Source organism: Ruditapes philippinarum, unplaced genomic scaffold, assembly GCF_026571515.1.
Source record: "Ruditapes philippinarum isolate M1 unplaced genomic scaffold, ASM2657151v2 ctg1028_1_1_1_1, whole genome shotgun sequence".
Taxonomy (NCBI): domain Eukaryota; kingdom Metazoa; phylum Mollusca; class Bivalvia; order Venerida; family Veneridae; genus Ruditapes; species Ruditapes philippinarum.
In genome coordinates, this window is record NW_026864813.1 from 360632 (window position 1) to 376105 (window position 15474).

Here is a 15474-nt window from a genome sequence, read left to right on the forward strand (position 1 = left end):
TGGTTGATGAAGGAAGAATTTACAAGAAATATCTTTAAAAAAGATACTAACGGGTTAACATTCATCATTATGTTATTTCAAGGTTGTTAATGTTAACAATGTTTGCATAACAATCATATAATTATTCTTGTAGCTAAGAAATACCTATTTTGTAAACATTGAAAATAAATTATAACATTTTCCTATTGATGATTATTCAAAGTCGGACAGCTTCTATTTAAGGTGTCCCTTTTCATTGCTTTACGGTTGACTTTATAAGTTTTGTAATCATTTACAAAATAAAGTGATTTTAGAACTATCCTTTGTATTTATTCATAGTGGCAAAACTATCCCTTATTTTTTATCTTATAGCTTTCCCTAAAAATTTATTTAAAAATGGTAAGAACTATCATTTACATTTTTTTAGAATGGCTAAAACTGTCCTTTACATTTAATTTTAGAATGAGCAATAAGATTCGTCGATTTCAGTATATAATTCTGAAATGACATTCATAATTATATTCGGTCCTTCCCTGTTAATTTTACAGGGAGTCATTCTGATCGTCCGAAAAGAACGTGGTTAATGTAATAATAAAGAAAAATAAAATAACCATATAACGCGAAACATTTATTCTGTCGCTACAAAAACGTCACGTGACCTATGATGACGTAATTTTAATATTATCTTGCTGATGTTTTGTGATTAGTAACAGAACAGAACAGAACGAGGGTGTTGCTACCTTACACAATTGTATCGTCATTGATAGAGAAATACTGTTGTAGCTACTTATATTTTTGAAATATCAATAATACATTCACCTTCTGGAACCGAAAGAAAGAAGAGCAAATCTACCAAATAAAACATGTTATAAGTTAATATCTGAATGAAAACAATGGGAAAAAAAGCATTTAGTTACAACAGCAGATCAATTGATTTTATTTCATGTATTTTTTTTATTTATTTACATTGTATTTATTTATTTACTTGTTTATTAATCTATTCGTTTATTTATTTTCATCTATTTATTTATTTATAATAATAGATCCGTTAATCTTATTTCATTTTATTTATTTATTTTTTATTTGTTATATATTATATAGAGGATATTCAAGTTTTTTCTATAAATACATGATTTATTTTCATCGAGTGGTATGAAAAATAAATATTTCATGAGTGGCGGTAGCCACGAGTGAAATATGGTAATTTTCATGCCACAAGATGAAAATAAATCATGTATCTATAGAAAAAACTTGAATTTTCTGTTTATTATATACATTTTTCTCTTTCTGGATATAAAAATTTGCAAGACTTTCCCTTAAATTTTGAGTACTGGCAGAATTCAAAAGAAAGTAGTCCGGCAAGACACCAGTGAAAATACGGAAAATATGTTTCACTGCAGTGAAAAATAAATTTTTACAGTGAAAATACGGAAAATGAAAATATGCATTTTATTTCATCAGTATTTCTCAAAATTTCATTTAAAAGTATATAATAAATCATATTATTTATTTATCTATTCATTTGTTTGGTTTTACGTCGCCAACACATTACAGATCATACGGTGACTTTCAGCTGTTACTGGTTTAGAATGACCTCAGGTACCTTTCCGTGCAATATTTCAAGAATAGAAACAAAAATTGATGTTAGTTATTAAAATATATAAAAAATAATATACTTACATTGGGCATAGATTGTTTCAAAACAACCAATTAAAAGAAAAAATACAATTATCACTTTCATATTTTAAAAATTTTAACTTCGTCACCCTGTAAGTCAACTACTAAGAAAAAAATATCATTGTTTTTTTCATTTTAAGAATATTACGTATTGCGAATCCTATTTCATCTTGAATGTGAAATATACGTATATTATTGTTTGGCTTACTTTTTAAAGCATTTTACAATATAACACTTCTGCTTTAGAATTTCTCGAATACGAAAACCACTGGCCTATTTTCAACCCCTTTCAGGCATTGAAAAAGCTTTATTTAATGTAAAACGAAGATGCATATTATAAATTCATCCATCCGAAAACTTACATAAAAGTCTTACCTACATATTTCAAACATCTGGAAGGAGGTAAACAGAGTGAATCGATTTTAAGTCAGATTCTTTTGTAACATTTTGTTTACTTTTTCACAACAGGAACAATTATATAATAGTTTTATCATATACCTGTCCGCAAGAAAAAGCACATGTTTCACGCGAATGTTCAGTTAATATCAAGAGAATAAGATACAAAAGACATTGCAAATATTGTCTCAGTATTGTCATACAGTTGAATGGGGGGGGGGGAGAAATAAAAGGAAATAAATACACACATTTTTGTGGTTACAAAAACGTTTACTTTGGCTTGTTGACATTTGATCAACTTTAATATATCAACGCATCATTGCGGTATAAAAGCAACATTTCCATTGTTCATTTATTTCAAAAAATCTTATCGAATCAATTATTTCCCAACTCATACAAATTCCACATGGCTTGTAAATGATGAGTTTATATCTTGCACCTTCTGGTACAGAAAGTAAATAAACTATGCTGATAGTATAAAGTCAGGTCAAATCAAGAGGACTTTAGCTTTTTCTTAAAAACCAACGCAGTAATGGCTATTTATGCATATTTTGACCACTTTTTGGTAATTTACATGGCTTGTATGGCCATTGATAATGTGTAAATGGCTTCCTTCTGGTAATTTCACAATATTACACATTCAAATACATTTTCAAAATTTTCATGGAAATTAGTATGAATCTGGAGGCGTGCTGCTTTAAGGTTATATATATATATATATATTTCTACAACTCCTCGTGATTTTGTCACTATAGACAAAGAAGAAAAAAAACCGGTGTTAAACTGCCAAGACATTCTTCAATTAAGTTTATTTTTCCATATGTCCGAGATCTCAGCGTCCATGCCGGTCCACTCTAGAAGTCTCATCGGGGAAGTCTTTTTCATGCCGATCTTTCTAAGCCCTGTCCTTCGTTTGATGGAGAAAGACAATACTGGAAAAGCATCAAGTTCCGTGACGGCTGCAAACAGGCGGTTGACATAAAACGTTAGCGCCACCTTACAGAGTTAGTCACGACAGGTCCAGCAATCACCTCTGGTACTTGAGATGACTTGACCTTGACCTGCCGTGTGCCTTCTCCGCGACGTGCACGCCTCTGGAGGGATGTGGAGAAGAACTGCCAAGAAACACTGGTTACAGACTTATATCTGTATATGCGGCTGTTATGTATTCTCCCTCGATTATATAGTTTACAAAGTCTTTAAAGCATCAATAAAAAGGCATTTTTATTTTTATTTTCAGTTCTTATAAGTAATAGAAAGAGCACCGAAACACGAGGCTATCTGATTTGTACGAGGGGGCGTAGCCCCCCGAGTATAAATCAGATTGCCGAGTGTTTTGGTGTTCTTTCTCTTTTGTATCATAGTCAAACATAAAAGCACGTTCCCTGTATCACAATATGAAACCCCGGCAAAAATGAACCAATGAACGAACATCTGGATATGACATTTCTGTCGGTTTCCCTTTCTCTGCCGTCACAATATGTAAACCCCAGCAAAAATGAGCCAATCAATGGGCATGCTCTGGAGTGCGGGTAACTAATACCCGCACTCCAGTTAACGCACTGTGCATGTATATGTATTAGGGGTGTAACAATACAGCAAAAACCGTATTGCAATATATTGCCATTTTGCTGAAGCGTATTGCAATATATTGCAATACGTATTGTCGTGTATATGTTTCGATGTAAAGATGGGGGTAACATTTATATATTATTATTATATGTATATATATTAAGTAGAAACTTAATAAAAATGTAAGGAATAAATAGAAAGTAGTGTCACACAATTTGATAAACAAAACTAGTTCGCGTGTAACCTTTCACATCTGGGCCGCTTATGTAAATTATGCCGGCCGCTTATTGACTTTTAAGTGTACTAGTTTTGTCGGAATACTTTTATCTTACGTTGGCGCCAACAAAATTTGCCAATTAAAGATTTTATGTGAAATTTTGTACAAAATTAGAAGGCAATTAAATTGAAAAATTATGATTTTTATAAAATACCGGTTTTCCAAAAATCGTACCGCGGTTCGAAAATTTTTTTTTTTCATATTGCAATATTATCCACCCTTAATATGTATTACGATTTAACCCTGACACTTTTTTAAACAAAAGGTCCCCAAAAACTATGATACAATTTTTTCTTATCATACAGATTTTAAAAAATTTATCCCACATACACTAACCCACAGATCCATCCATTTTCATTTAAATTAATTTTTTTGACAAGAGGGCATCAATCCGTAAGAAACCCGAAGGGACGTCACCCGAAGTATACAAATCATTTATTAACGCAGACGTCATTTCAAACATACAAGAATGATAAATTGGGCACTGATGTGAACACAATACAATTCATTCTAAGACGTAAGTTTTTATTGTTGAAAACTTGATAAGATAACTTTTTGTCTTATTATTTATTTTGTTTGTTTAATAATTTCCATATCTTAGCAACAGTAGGGTGCGAAATCGAACAGCGCTTTACGAAAATCGGCACCGGAAGTTATTTCCACTTGAAAAAATAACATCAGAGATTTTCCTTATTTTATCTTGTTAGAATCAAAATAATATCGATCTGATCGAGTGGTGTTAATCGGCTATTTAACACCGGCTTTGTCGTTTTGATGCAAAACATAAAAAACCATTCAGGCCTACGGCCTTCGTGGTCAATTCCTACGCATCAAAACTCTAAACAGGTGTTAAATAGCCGATAAACACCGCTAAGACCGATATTATTTCTTAAATAACACACACTTTCGGTCGTTTTTCACTGTCCAATAGGGAAAAAAACAGGTGGTGTTAGAATTGTATATAACATGCGTGTTTGTTAATTTGGTAATATTCATATGTTTAGTGGTCAATTTTGACGTCATGTATAATAATCACGGGGGAGGAAGTGTTACACGAAGGATGGAGTTCTTATGATAACTTGTTTGGAGTTCTTATGATAACTGTCACGGAGTTCCTGGAAAACGTTACGGATTTCTGTGGAAAACGTTTCTATTTATTTGGAGAACTCACGTGAAAAATGGTCATTTTTACCTTTAAATGGGGAGTTTGAGGTGCTAAATTAAACTTTGATAATTAAAGCTTGCCCTACATATTGTATAATGTTTCAGAAAAACCTTTTTATTCCATTTTTTCATCGCCTATTTATAAAAAATTTTTAGTAGTTTTTGAGTAAAATTTCCAAATTACTTGCTCATTCGTACATATTGACCTTTTCATTTGTGATCTTCTTCGTTGCTATACATAATAACATAATTATAATGCAGAGTTGCAAACATAAAGCCCAGGCTAATACATTTATACCCGATTTTTCAAATGTCACGGGAGTTCTTGTTGATAACTCAAAATATGTCCTGGAGTTCTTATGATAACTTTTGTTACTTTGCCAGTGTGTTTCTTGTGCTAAATTACGCCCGTTTAAGCGTATTTATTAGTCAATAAGTGTGTAAATCATGAAGCATAGTACGCGTATCATTTGCACACACATTTGGTTATATAACGGTGGTTTAGAGTGTATTTCAGTTCAAGAGATATTTTTCTTACCTCCGTTTCTTGTGTTTTTTTTGTGTTTGTTTGGGTTTTTGGGTTTGTTTGGTTGTTTTTTTTCCATTTTATTGGAATGACTGAAAACATACTTGATGTAAATAAATAAAAATGTATCTGTTTGGTAACCTATAAGAGTCACAAATGGACACAGCAAACAAAATTTAAAATATAAAACATCATATACAAGTAAGGGAACCCTATTTGAGTCACAAATGGCCACAGTATATGGAACATATAAGTAAGGGTAGCCTATTAAAGTCACATATGGCCACAGCATATGCAACTTAAAATATATGTGTTGGTATCCCATTTGAGTCACACATAACCACAATAAATGGAACATAATATTTAAGTAAGGGAAACCTATTTGAGTCACACATGGCCACAGTATATGGAACATTTAATATAATAAGGGTAGCGCAATAATGTCACACATACCCCCATTATGAAGAACATTCTATATAAGTAAGGGAAACCTAATTGAGTCACACTAGGCCAAAATATATGGAACATTATGTTCAAGTAAGGGAAATCTATTTGAGTCACACATGACTAAAGTATATGGAACATTATATATAAGTAAGATAAGTACGGGTAGCCTCATAAAATTAGACTCAAATACATTTCTTTGAGTTAAACAGTATGTCTAATATCTTGTGGCCATGTGTGACTCAATAAGGTTTCACTTACTTATATAGAATTTTCTTTATACTTACGCCATGATTGACTTTATTAGGCTACCCTTTCTTATATATAATGTTCCATTTACTGTGGTCATGTGTTCTCTCAAATGGGGTTTCCATACTTATATTTAACGAACCCATAAACTGTGGCCATGTGTGACTCAAAGGGTTTGCCTTACTTGTATATTATGTTTCATATTTTAAATTCATTTGATGTGTCCACTTGTGAGTCTAAAAAGTTACCAACACATATATTTTAAGTTTTATTTACGGTGGTCATGTGTGACTTGAACAGGCTACCCTTACCCATATTTTAAGTTTTATATACTGTGCCCATTATGACTGTAACAGTATAGTATAGTCATAAATTAACTTGATAAAATACCCATCGGGTATTAAATATACCATACGATCTGTCCAATTTATTGAAATAACGTTCTTAAGCTCCCGATGGTATCTACGGGGAAGAAAATTATTTGGCAATTTAGTGGTCATTAGCCTCGACGTGACCTATGGAAATTAGTTGCTCCCGCCCGCCATCTTGTTTGACGCGAAGATATCCGAATGAACCCAACATAATTGTATGAACACTCAGCGCATTGTCAAATGACGTGTGCACCGAACATTATATCATCTGAACTGAACATAATGACGGTATCACACCACAGTTTGTGTTCACTACTGAACATAATGACTTCTGCACCAAACAGTATATCATCTGAACTGAACATAATGACGGTATCACACCACAGTTTGTGTTCACTACTGAACATAATGACCTCTGCACCGAACAGTACATCATCTGAACTGAACATAATGACTTCTGCACCGAACAGTAAATCATCTGAACTGAACATAATGACGGTATCACACAACAGTTTGTGTTCACTACTGAACATAATGACTTCTGCATCAAACAGTATATCACCTGAACTGAACATAATAACGGTATCACACAACATTTTGTGTTCTCTACTGAACATAATGAACTCTGCACCGAACAGTACATCATCTGAATTGAACAGAATGACCTCTGTACCGAACAGTATATCATCTGAACTGAACATGATGATAGTACTATTCAACAGTTCTATTTCACGACTGAACAGAAGGAATTAAGCACCCAACAGCATGTCATTGCAACTGAAATAATAAAAAGTATCACCCAATAATACACTGCCGCAGCCAAACGAAATGATAGTACCACTCAACTGTTTATTTTTCATGGTTGAACATGATGAGAAGAGCTATTTTTAACCGAACATAATAACTGTCACACCCTACAACATATCTTTTTAACTCAACATAATTGTGTTACCACATGCCTGTTTGTTTTAAGAACTGAACAGAACGACTAATGCACCCGCCAATACATTGACTTGACTGAATAAAATGTAATCAGCACACAACATTACACTTTCAATAACTGAGCGCATTTGGATTTCCACCCAGTATATTGGGATTTTGACCCATCATATTGTATCTCGGAGACAGCAGAATGACATTTAACCATGTATACCAGTCATTCTACACATAAGAAAGTCCAGGCGTTCCATACCAACCCATTGTAGTCTAAAAAGTAGTTCTTTAAAATTTTGAAGTGGCCCAATTTAAGTCATCTCTAGTTAGATTGGTCATAATTAAAGTGTATTTATTGCATGTGTGTAGTTTTTATGTGTTATATGATGTGTTTAAAAATTGTTTAATTGTTTTTGTGTATTCTCCAGGAACTCATTTGTTGGCGGAAGGATTAAAGATGTACCACCCACCAGCAGTCAGGAGTTTTCAAAGTGGTGAATTTAAACTGTGTTACAACAGAGTGAAGATTTCTGAAAAAAGTAGATGGCTAACCTATTGTATTTTGGGCTTCATTTGACTAAAATAGTGTTAATGTTTAAAGTTGAAGACAGTATATAATTCATCAAGAACAGTCAGGAAAATAAAGGATAACTGACAGCTTTGAAAATTTTAAATTTTATTTCAAATTCTTTATTTTGACATTTTAAATTGGCACAGATGTTGTTATTGTTATCTCCCCTTCAAATGTAGATGTCTCTTACTGAGTCAGTAGGTGCAGAAGAAGGGTACAGAGCTTTTGCATGAAGGATTAACCACATTTTATGGAATTAAAACTGTAAAAATATATTTAAATTTTAAAATTAAAAAATGAAATTTAAATTTTGTTTAAAGCAGTTAATAAATTGATAAATTTTATTTTTGCACCATGTTTTTATCAATTTACTAGATCTATAGCTTTTTTTAAATAAGATTTATATGGAAAATGATAATTTTTAGAGAAATGTATCTTGAATTATGGATAAACCATGCATTGCAAGAAACTGGGGAGTGCATGTTTTCAGGCTGGTTACATTGGCAAAAAAAGTGATTGGCAAGCTCATTCCAGAGGTCTTAGGGGCCCAAGAAGCACCGGCCATGGGATTCGAACCAGCACCATAGTAGCCTATTGCTCATATGGACCACGCATTATATGCACTGATGTTTCAGCAAAGTATTGATGCTGTAGTAATCAGATTGTAAATATTCACTATTGTCTTGTATTTCAATGAAGCAGAACTGACAATTGAACAGGACAAATGTGATTTACATGTTGAAAATATAGGCATTTTCAGTGTAGTGAAACTTGATGTTTTGCTGTGCTGCCGAATGTATTTGCTAATATATACACACAAAAGATTTTCTAGTCATTAAACAGTGAGCCTATGGATAATTGTCTCATTTAGAATAACACAGTTGATGTGATTGTTGTTGTTGTTGTAGCAGCTGCTACAGCACTTAAATTATGTTAGGTTTATAATGTCTAAACTGTTATTTCCATGCAGGCATGCATTTTTAAGCACACAATATTTAAGCCTTCCTGTGTGAATTAGCAAATCAAGCCATTGATTAATTAAGACATTATTTTCTTTCTTTTTTGGATATCAGAATAACAGCATAAATGCCTCTTATAATTTCCTTCGACATGTACTAGTGTTGCATATTTTTTCAGACCATGCAGTTATCAAAGCCAGGGTTTGAGTACAGAACCTTACCTTATACTGGTTAAGATCTATGGAAGAACTCTTTCAGCTCAGTTTGGCAGCAGATTTGTCAGGACAAGTTGAGAAGGTAATAACTTATGTCTAGTTTGAAACTTCAGCTATTGACGGCAACGACTCCCAATGCTCGGGCAATATTTGGTAGATATTTTGATGTATATCAGGAGAAAATTTCTCTAATTTTGACTATTTTAACATTTCTCAATGATTTAAAGTGGGAGACAGTATGTGCCATCATTTTTTAGCCTAATTTGTGTGAGAGTTGGCGAATCTTATTTTGTCAGAAGACATAGCCCATGGCAATATAGTAACCTCTTTGCTAAACTTAAGATTACCTCTGTTTGTCTTTATTGATATCTTAAGCAAACAATATAGGGTATATATCTTGGTACTTTACTTTATTTACCATGGTATATAGGTAAAAATCATAATCAGTAAGTTTTATTGCAATGTTGAAGGAAAAGGTTTTGAAAAAAGCACATTTAATTGTGATTACTTGTATTTTAACCCAAAATTTCATGCTCTCATTAAAATAAATGGAGTTTATATTACAATTTTAAAGCAATAAGGGCTTATTCTTTCATAAAAATAACTAAATGACATTAGCCGGTAACATCAAACTTTATTTGAAGAAAATCCATTGGCAAAATCAAGAGCTATGACAGAATTTGTGATATAGATTTTTGCGTAAAATTCTATTGGCCGAGGCTGATTTTTCGCATGAATTTTTATATTTAAGAAATTGTACTGCATTAATGTAATTTGTTAGAGACATGTCAAACCTATATGAATGTACTTGTATAACACTAAATTACTAGGAAATAAGTATAAATTTTGGCTTAACTTAAATTTTGGATTCATTTAGGTCTCAACCCGGTACGGAATTAGACCCAACCCGTTGTAGTCTAGAAAGTAGTTCTTTAAAATTTTGAAGTGGCACAATTTAAGTCATCTCTAGTTAGATTGGTCATATTTAAAGTGTATTTATTGCATGTGTGTAGTTTTTGTGTGTTATATGATGTGTTTAAAAGTTGTTTTTTGTGTATTCTCCAGGAACTCATTTGTTGGCAGAAGGATTAAAAATGTACCACCCACCAGCAATCAGGAGTTTTCAAAGTGGTGAATTTAAACTGTGTTACAACAGAGTGAAGATTTCTGAAAAAAGTAGGTGGCTAACCTATAATATTTTGGGCCTCATTTGACTTAAATAGTGTTGATGTTTAAAGTTGACGACAGTATATATTTCATCAAGAACAGTGGAATCCAGAATTAAGCCTCAAATGTGACTGATTTACTATAGAACAAAGAACACGAAAATTCACCAGGCCGTCACCATTTATGATATTCGGTAAAGAAATCTTAATGATTATTTGTCATAAACAACAATTATTATTCAATATTTCTCTGACGAAGTCTTGATTTCCTGTAAAATTAACATGGAAGGACTCAATATAAGAACAATTATCATTGGTCATTTTTAAATTACAAACTGAAATTGGTGAATCTCTTTAGCCATTCTTAAATATAATGTAAAGGGCAGCTCTAACTATTCTAATAAAATGTTTATAGGATAGTTCTAACCATTATTTTTTTTTTTTTTTTTTTTTTTTTTTTTTTGTTTTGGGTTTTACGTCACATCCACACAGTATAGGTCATATCGCGACGTTCCAGCTTTACTGGTGGAGGAAGACCTCAGGTGCCCTTCCGTGCATTATTTCAGGCACGAACGGGCACCTGAGTAGAACCACCGACGTTCCGTAAGCTAGCTGGATAGCTTCCTCACATGAAAGAATCCAAAGTCCCTGTCGGGATTCTAACCCACAGCGGTGAGGGGCAAGTGGTTTGAAGTCAACGACCTTAACCACTCGGCCACGGACGCCCCTCTTACCATTATAAAATTAAAAATAATAAGGATAGCTCTATGATAACATGTAACACTTTAATTTGAAAGGGTGGTTCTAAAATAAAATGTACTGGAATGAAAATAGTTTTTTAACTTTCTGGTTAATTTGTAAATGATTACAAAATTTATAAAGTCAATCAGAAAACAAGTAAAAAGGACACCTTAAATATAAGTTGTTCTTCTTCTTTAAAAAATCATCAATATCAAAATGCTATAATCTAATTTCTATGTTCACAAAAATGGATGTATTCTAAATAATTAAAAGAAATAATTATCATGTCATTGTTATGCAAGGATTACTTATATTTCTTTATGTATTGAAAACTGAAGAATTAACATACCTTTGCATGTTAAACAGTTATAACTTCAGTCGATTATCTTTTTAAAAGATACTTCTTGTTACGTATAACTTTACTTTTAAGCTACATGCCCGAAGATGAGCCAACATATTTAAAAAAAACAAACCTGAGAAAAATGTATTAAGATATCAGGAAGAGTAAAAAGATTCAAGATTTATGTAATAATTTATCTGTAATGTATGCTTGATGACTGGCTAACGCATAAAAAAACTTTCACTTAAACTCTCCAACTTTTGCAAGTATATTAATTATATATGTTTTTTTTGTGCTTGCGCTATTGCGATAAGTGAAATCTTGGCTCGTGATTAATTATTTACCCGCTTTGAATTTGATACCATGTATAGTTATATTACACGTACATGTACATGCATATCTATCTATATTAGATTTTTTACGGATTGAAGGATGTTATTGGTTTCTTACAACAAATAAAATTATCATGAAAAAAGATCGTGCCAACAATAAAAAAATAATGTGAAACTACGGACTTTATAATGTACCAGTGATTATTTTAAGCAACAGCGATGAAAGAAAATGTTACTAAAATTGTTTATATTATAAGCTTTAAGGATTTTTGACAGGATATAATTATATTGCCCTTTAAAACGGTTGTTTGTATATGTTACAAGAAACGGTTTATATACGGCCGTTTAACATATCAACAATCTTTATAATGAATTCACGATACTGCAATTTGTCTTTACTATAATCAAGATGATATAAATTCATAGAGTTACTACAGCCGTGTATATTGATTATATAAACGTCAAGAGTATCTTATGAAAAACGACGTTACAAAAGTGTAATATTATACAGTTATTTCATATGTGATTTGGGAACAGTCAAACTGTTGGCCCGAGGTTGAGGGGGTAGTGTTTTGAACTGTTGCCTAAGGCCGTAGGCCGAGGGAAACAGTTCAAAATACTATCCCCGACACCGAGGGACAACTGTTCGACTGTTCCCAAATCACATATGAAATAACTGTTTTATTACCTGATAAATCAAGTAGTGTTTTAACAGGACTTGCAACAAGAAAATAGTATTGCACATATGCTAATAATTAAACTTAATATTTTAACTATGTCACGTTACATATGGTTTATGGATGCTTCAAGTGGGAATCCTCTATGACGTCAGAGCACGCGAGGGAAACAGTCGAAACTATTGACCGGTCAACCGTTCCCAAACGTTGACGTTTTTTGAATTTCAGAAAACAGTTAAAAATACCAAATAACATTTATATAAGGTATCAGGTAATAATATAAATTATCGCTTTTGCGACTCCGTGAAACTGGTACTGCACAATTGTGCATACTGCAGTATATTTTGACGTGACATCATTTGCGTTGTATAAATAGCGTTAAGACGCGCTAAATGTTAGCGTTATACTATAGGCGCGTCAATGATAATACAGATGTAATTATTCTTTTTTTCACTTCAAACTGTGTTTTATTTTTTGGTAGGCCTGCGTGATAAATAGAATATTAAATTCGTGTAAGTTCATTACTGAATTTATTTAACTCGTTGAATAAAAATAATGTTATGCTCGCCAAAGGTTCGCGCACAATATAACTTTATTCAACTCTTTCAATAAATTCAGTATTAAACTTACACTTATTCAATATTCTATATTTATGAAATAAAGGAATAATTAATGATAGTATATGATAAATCTTAACTTACATTGTGACGTTACACCCTTCATTAAACTTGATGTTAATATTACGAAAAACGCCACTTCCATTATTTGAGTTGTCGTCATTTATGAATCATGCTCACTAAAGCCCACACTCGTTACGCTTTAATTTTACACTATTAATCAAACTTTATAATTTTACACAAATGTTTATCTTAACAAAATACCATTAAATATATTCACATCTCTCTTTTAAAGCACCATTTAACACTTAAACTTCATAAATGTTACAATGCAAAAATACTCGGTCCATTTTCGGATTGAATTTTTTCCCTTTCAATATCGCGTTTTCAAATTTCAATTAAAATAAAAATGTTAAGAAAATAATTTGAAAAGCAATTGGTATTCTCTTCTCACGTCAATTTGTGTACCCATTAAACGCTGTGTATAAAAGTAAACAAAAATAAACATGCCTTTTATCTCCAAATCAAAGGTATACCCGTATAGTGCTGTCTTTTGAAATGTTCTATTCACTGGGATAAATAAACAAAATGGACCATATTAAGGTTTATTTTGTGAAAGAAAAACATTATTGACATCCGTTTCTATAAGGTTATGCCACGACATTTCATAAAATATATATACGTACTCTAAAGATACAATCATTTATCTACATACCTCTCACTAACAGACCACTCACGAATTTACTAATACATGTAGTAAGTCCGCTTTGTTCGCGAGAGGTTGGACGCTCTAGAAGCTGGACAGCCTCAAATTGCTTAAAGAAAATGCTTTCGGTTCACTAGAAATCTTATAAAATAATTACAGCCCTAAATATCTTAAAAAGACTTGATCATCTTTTAATCTGGAAAAAAGAAAATAAGTACATGTTCAACATTAATATTGGAGTGTATATTTGTAGGCATGTGTATACACACATATAGTGATTTATTGCCATATGTGACAGTGTTGATGCGACGTAATTTACACTCCCTCCCCCTATAGAAAAAAGAAAAAAAATATGATATTGAAAACAAGCATACTCTATCGATACATTTCTGCATTTCAAACCATCCTCCACACCCAAGGCAAAAATGAAAAGAAGAAGAAAGAAAAAAGATGTGATATTGTAAACAAACAAAACTGTCATACATAACTGCTATTGCTATGCTACAGAGTCTTGCTGGACTGTAACGCAAACTTAAAGTCAGGTCATACTTTGCATTGATTGTTGCTCAGTTTTAGCTCATATTGAATCCACATTAAATAAGATTAATTACAATAAATTATAACATGTTTAATTGGGATTAATTGTTCCGAAGGGTCAGGCAAATATAAGAATTGGGTTAGATTAGAGGCATTTTTAACAGCCGCTCTCTGTGGAAACCATGGGTACATGGACAGTAACAATCGCAACTACTCGGCCCTTTCCGTCAGTCTTCGGATAAGGACCTCGAACACAATAGTATGAATACACAGAACGGATGCGGTATTCCGGTCTAACCTACGCTAAGAAACTAAACATGTAAACAAATAGTAATTTAAGGCAGCACACCACACTAAATGAAGCCGCAGCTTCGAATGGCCAGGGAGGATTTCGTGGATATAGTGACTATTGTGGATTTAAATGACTGGTTGTCTTTAAAATGCATTTTCAGCATGAAATTTGTTTTTGTGACATGTAATATGATCATTGGCAAATTCGAAAACATGGTTAGAAATCACATGCTGATAATTATTGATGTCAAGGTCGCCATTGTTTGTAAACATTGCTTTTAAACAGCATGCTCGGTGAAAAAAAGTAGTTTTACAGGGGGGTACAAACTTTCAGCAATAGCAAAAAATCTACAAGGCCAAGCACCTATTTCTTTGTGATATTTTGCATGCACAGGGAGTTGCTAAAGCAGTGACAGAGTTTTTGTAGACCGTATATTTGCAGGTATTTTTTGCCGGAGGGACGAAAAATGTTGTTTTGGGTCTCGGACCACTATAGATTTTTGGCTTTTACGGAATGAATTGGATTTTTTTTAACTGCCTGACTGTTGCACATGGGATGATTTCATTACAGATTTGCAATGGTATGACATATATGTTCTTAACAAAATGTGTTTTCTTTTTCCAGGTTGTGTAGTTTGGGATCAGATTTATCAGCCATATTGCTTGTAGGACATTGACGGCAGAAACTTGAAATTTAGTGTGGAGTGCTACCTTAAGGTAAAATGAAATTTTTC

General features: G+C 32.5%; 1 protein-coding gene across 1 annotated transcript in view; it reads right to left on the reverse strand.

Moving 5' to 3' along the window:
• LOC132726901 (cadherin-23-like) overlaps positions 1-13537 on the reverse strand; it is a 36673-nt gene extending 23136 nt beyond the window's left edge. Inside the window, exon 1 of the mRNA XM_060712312.1 lies at positions 13291-13537. Within this exon, the coding sequence (XP_060568295.1) occupies positions 13291-13369 (79 nt within the window). The 5' untranslated portion in view covers positions 13370-13537. The remainder of the gene's footprint in view (positions 1-13290) is intronic.
• Positions 13538-15474: the final 1937 nt, after the last annotated feature.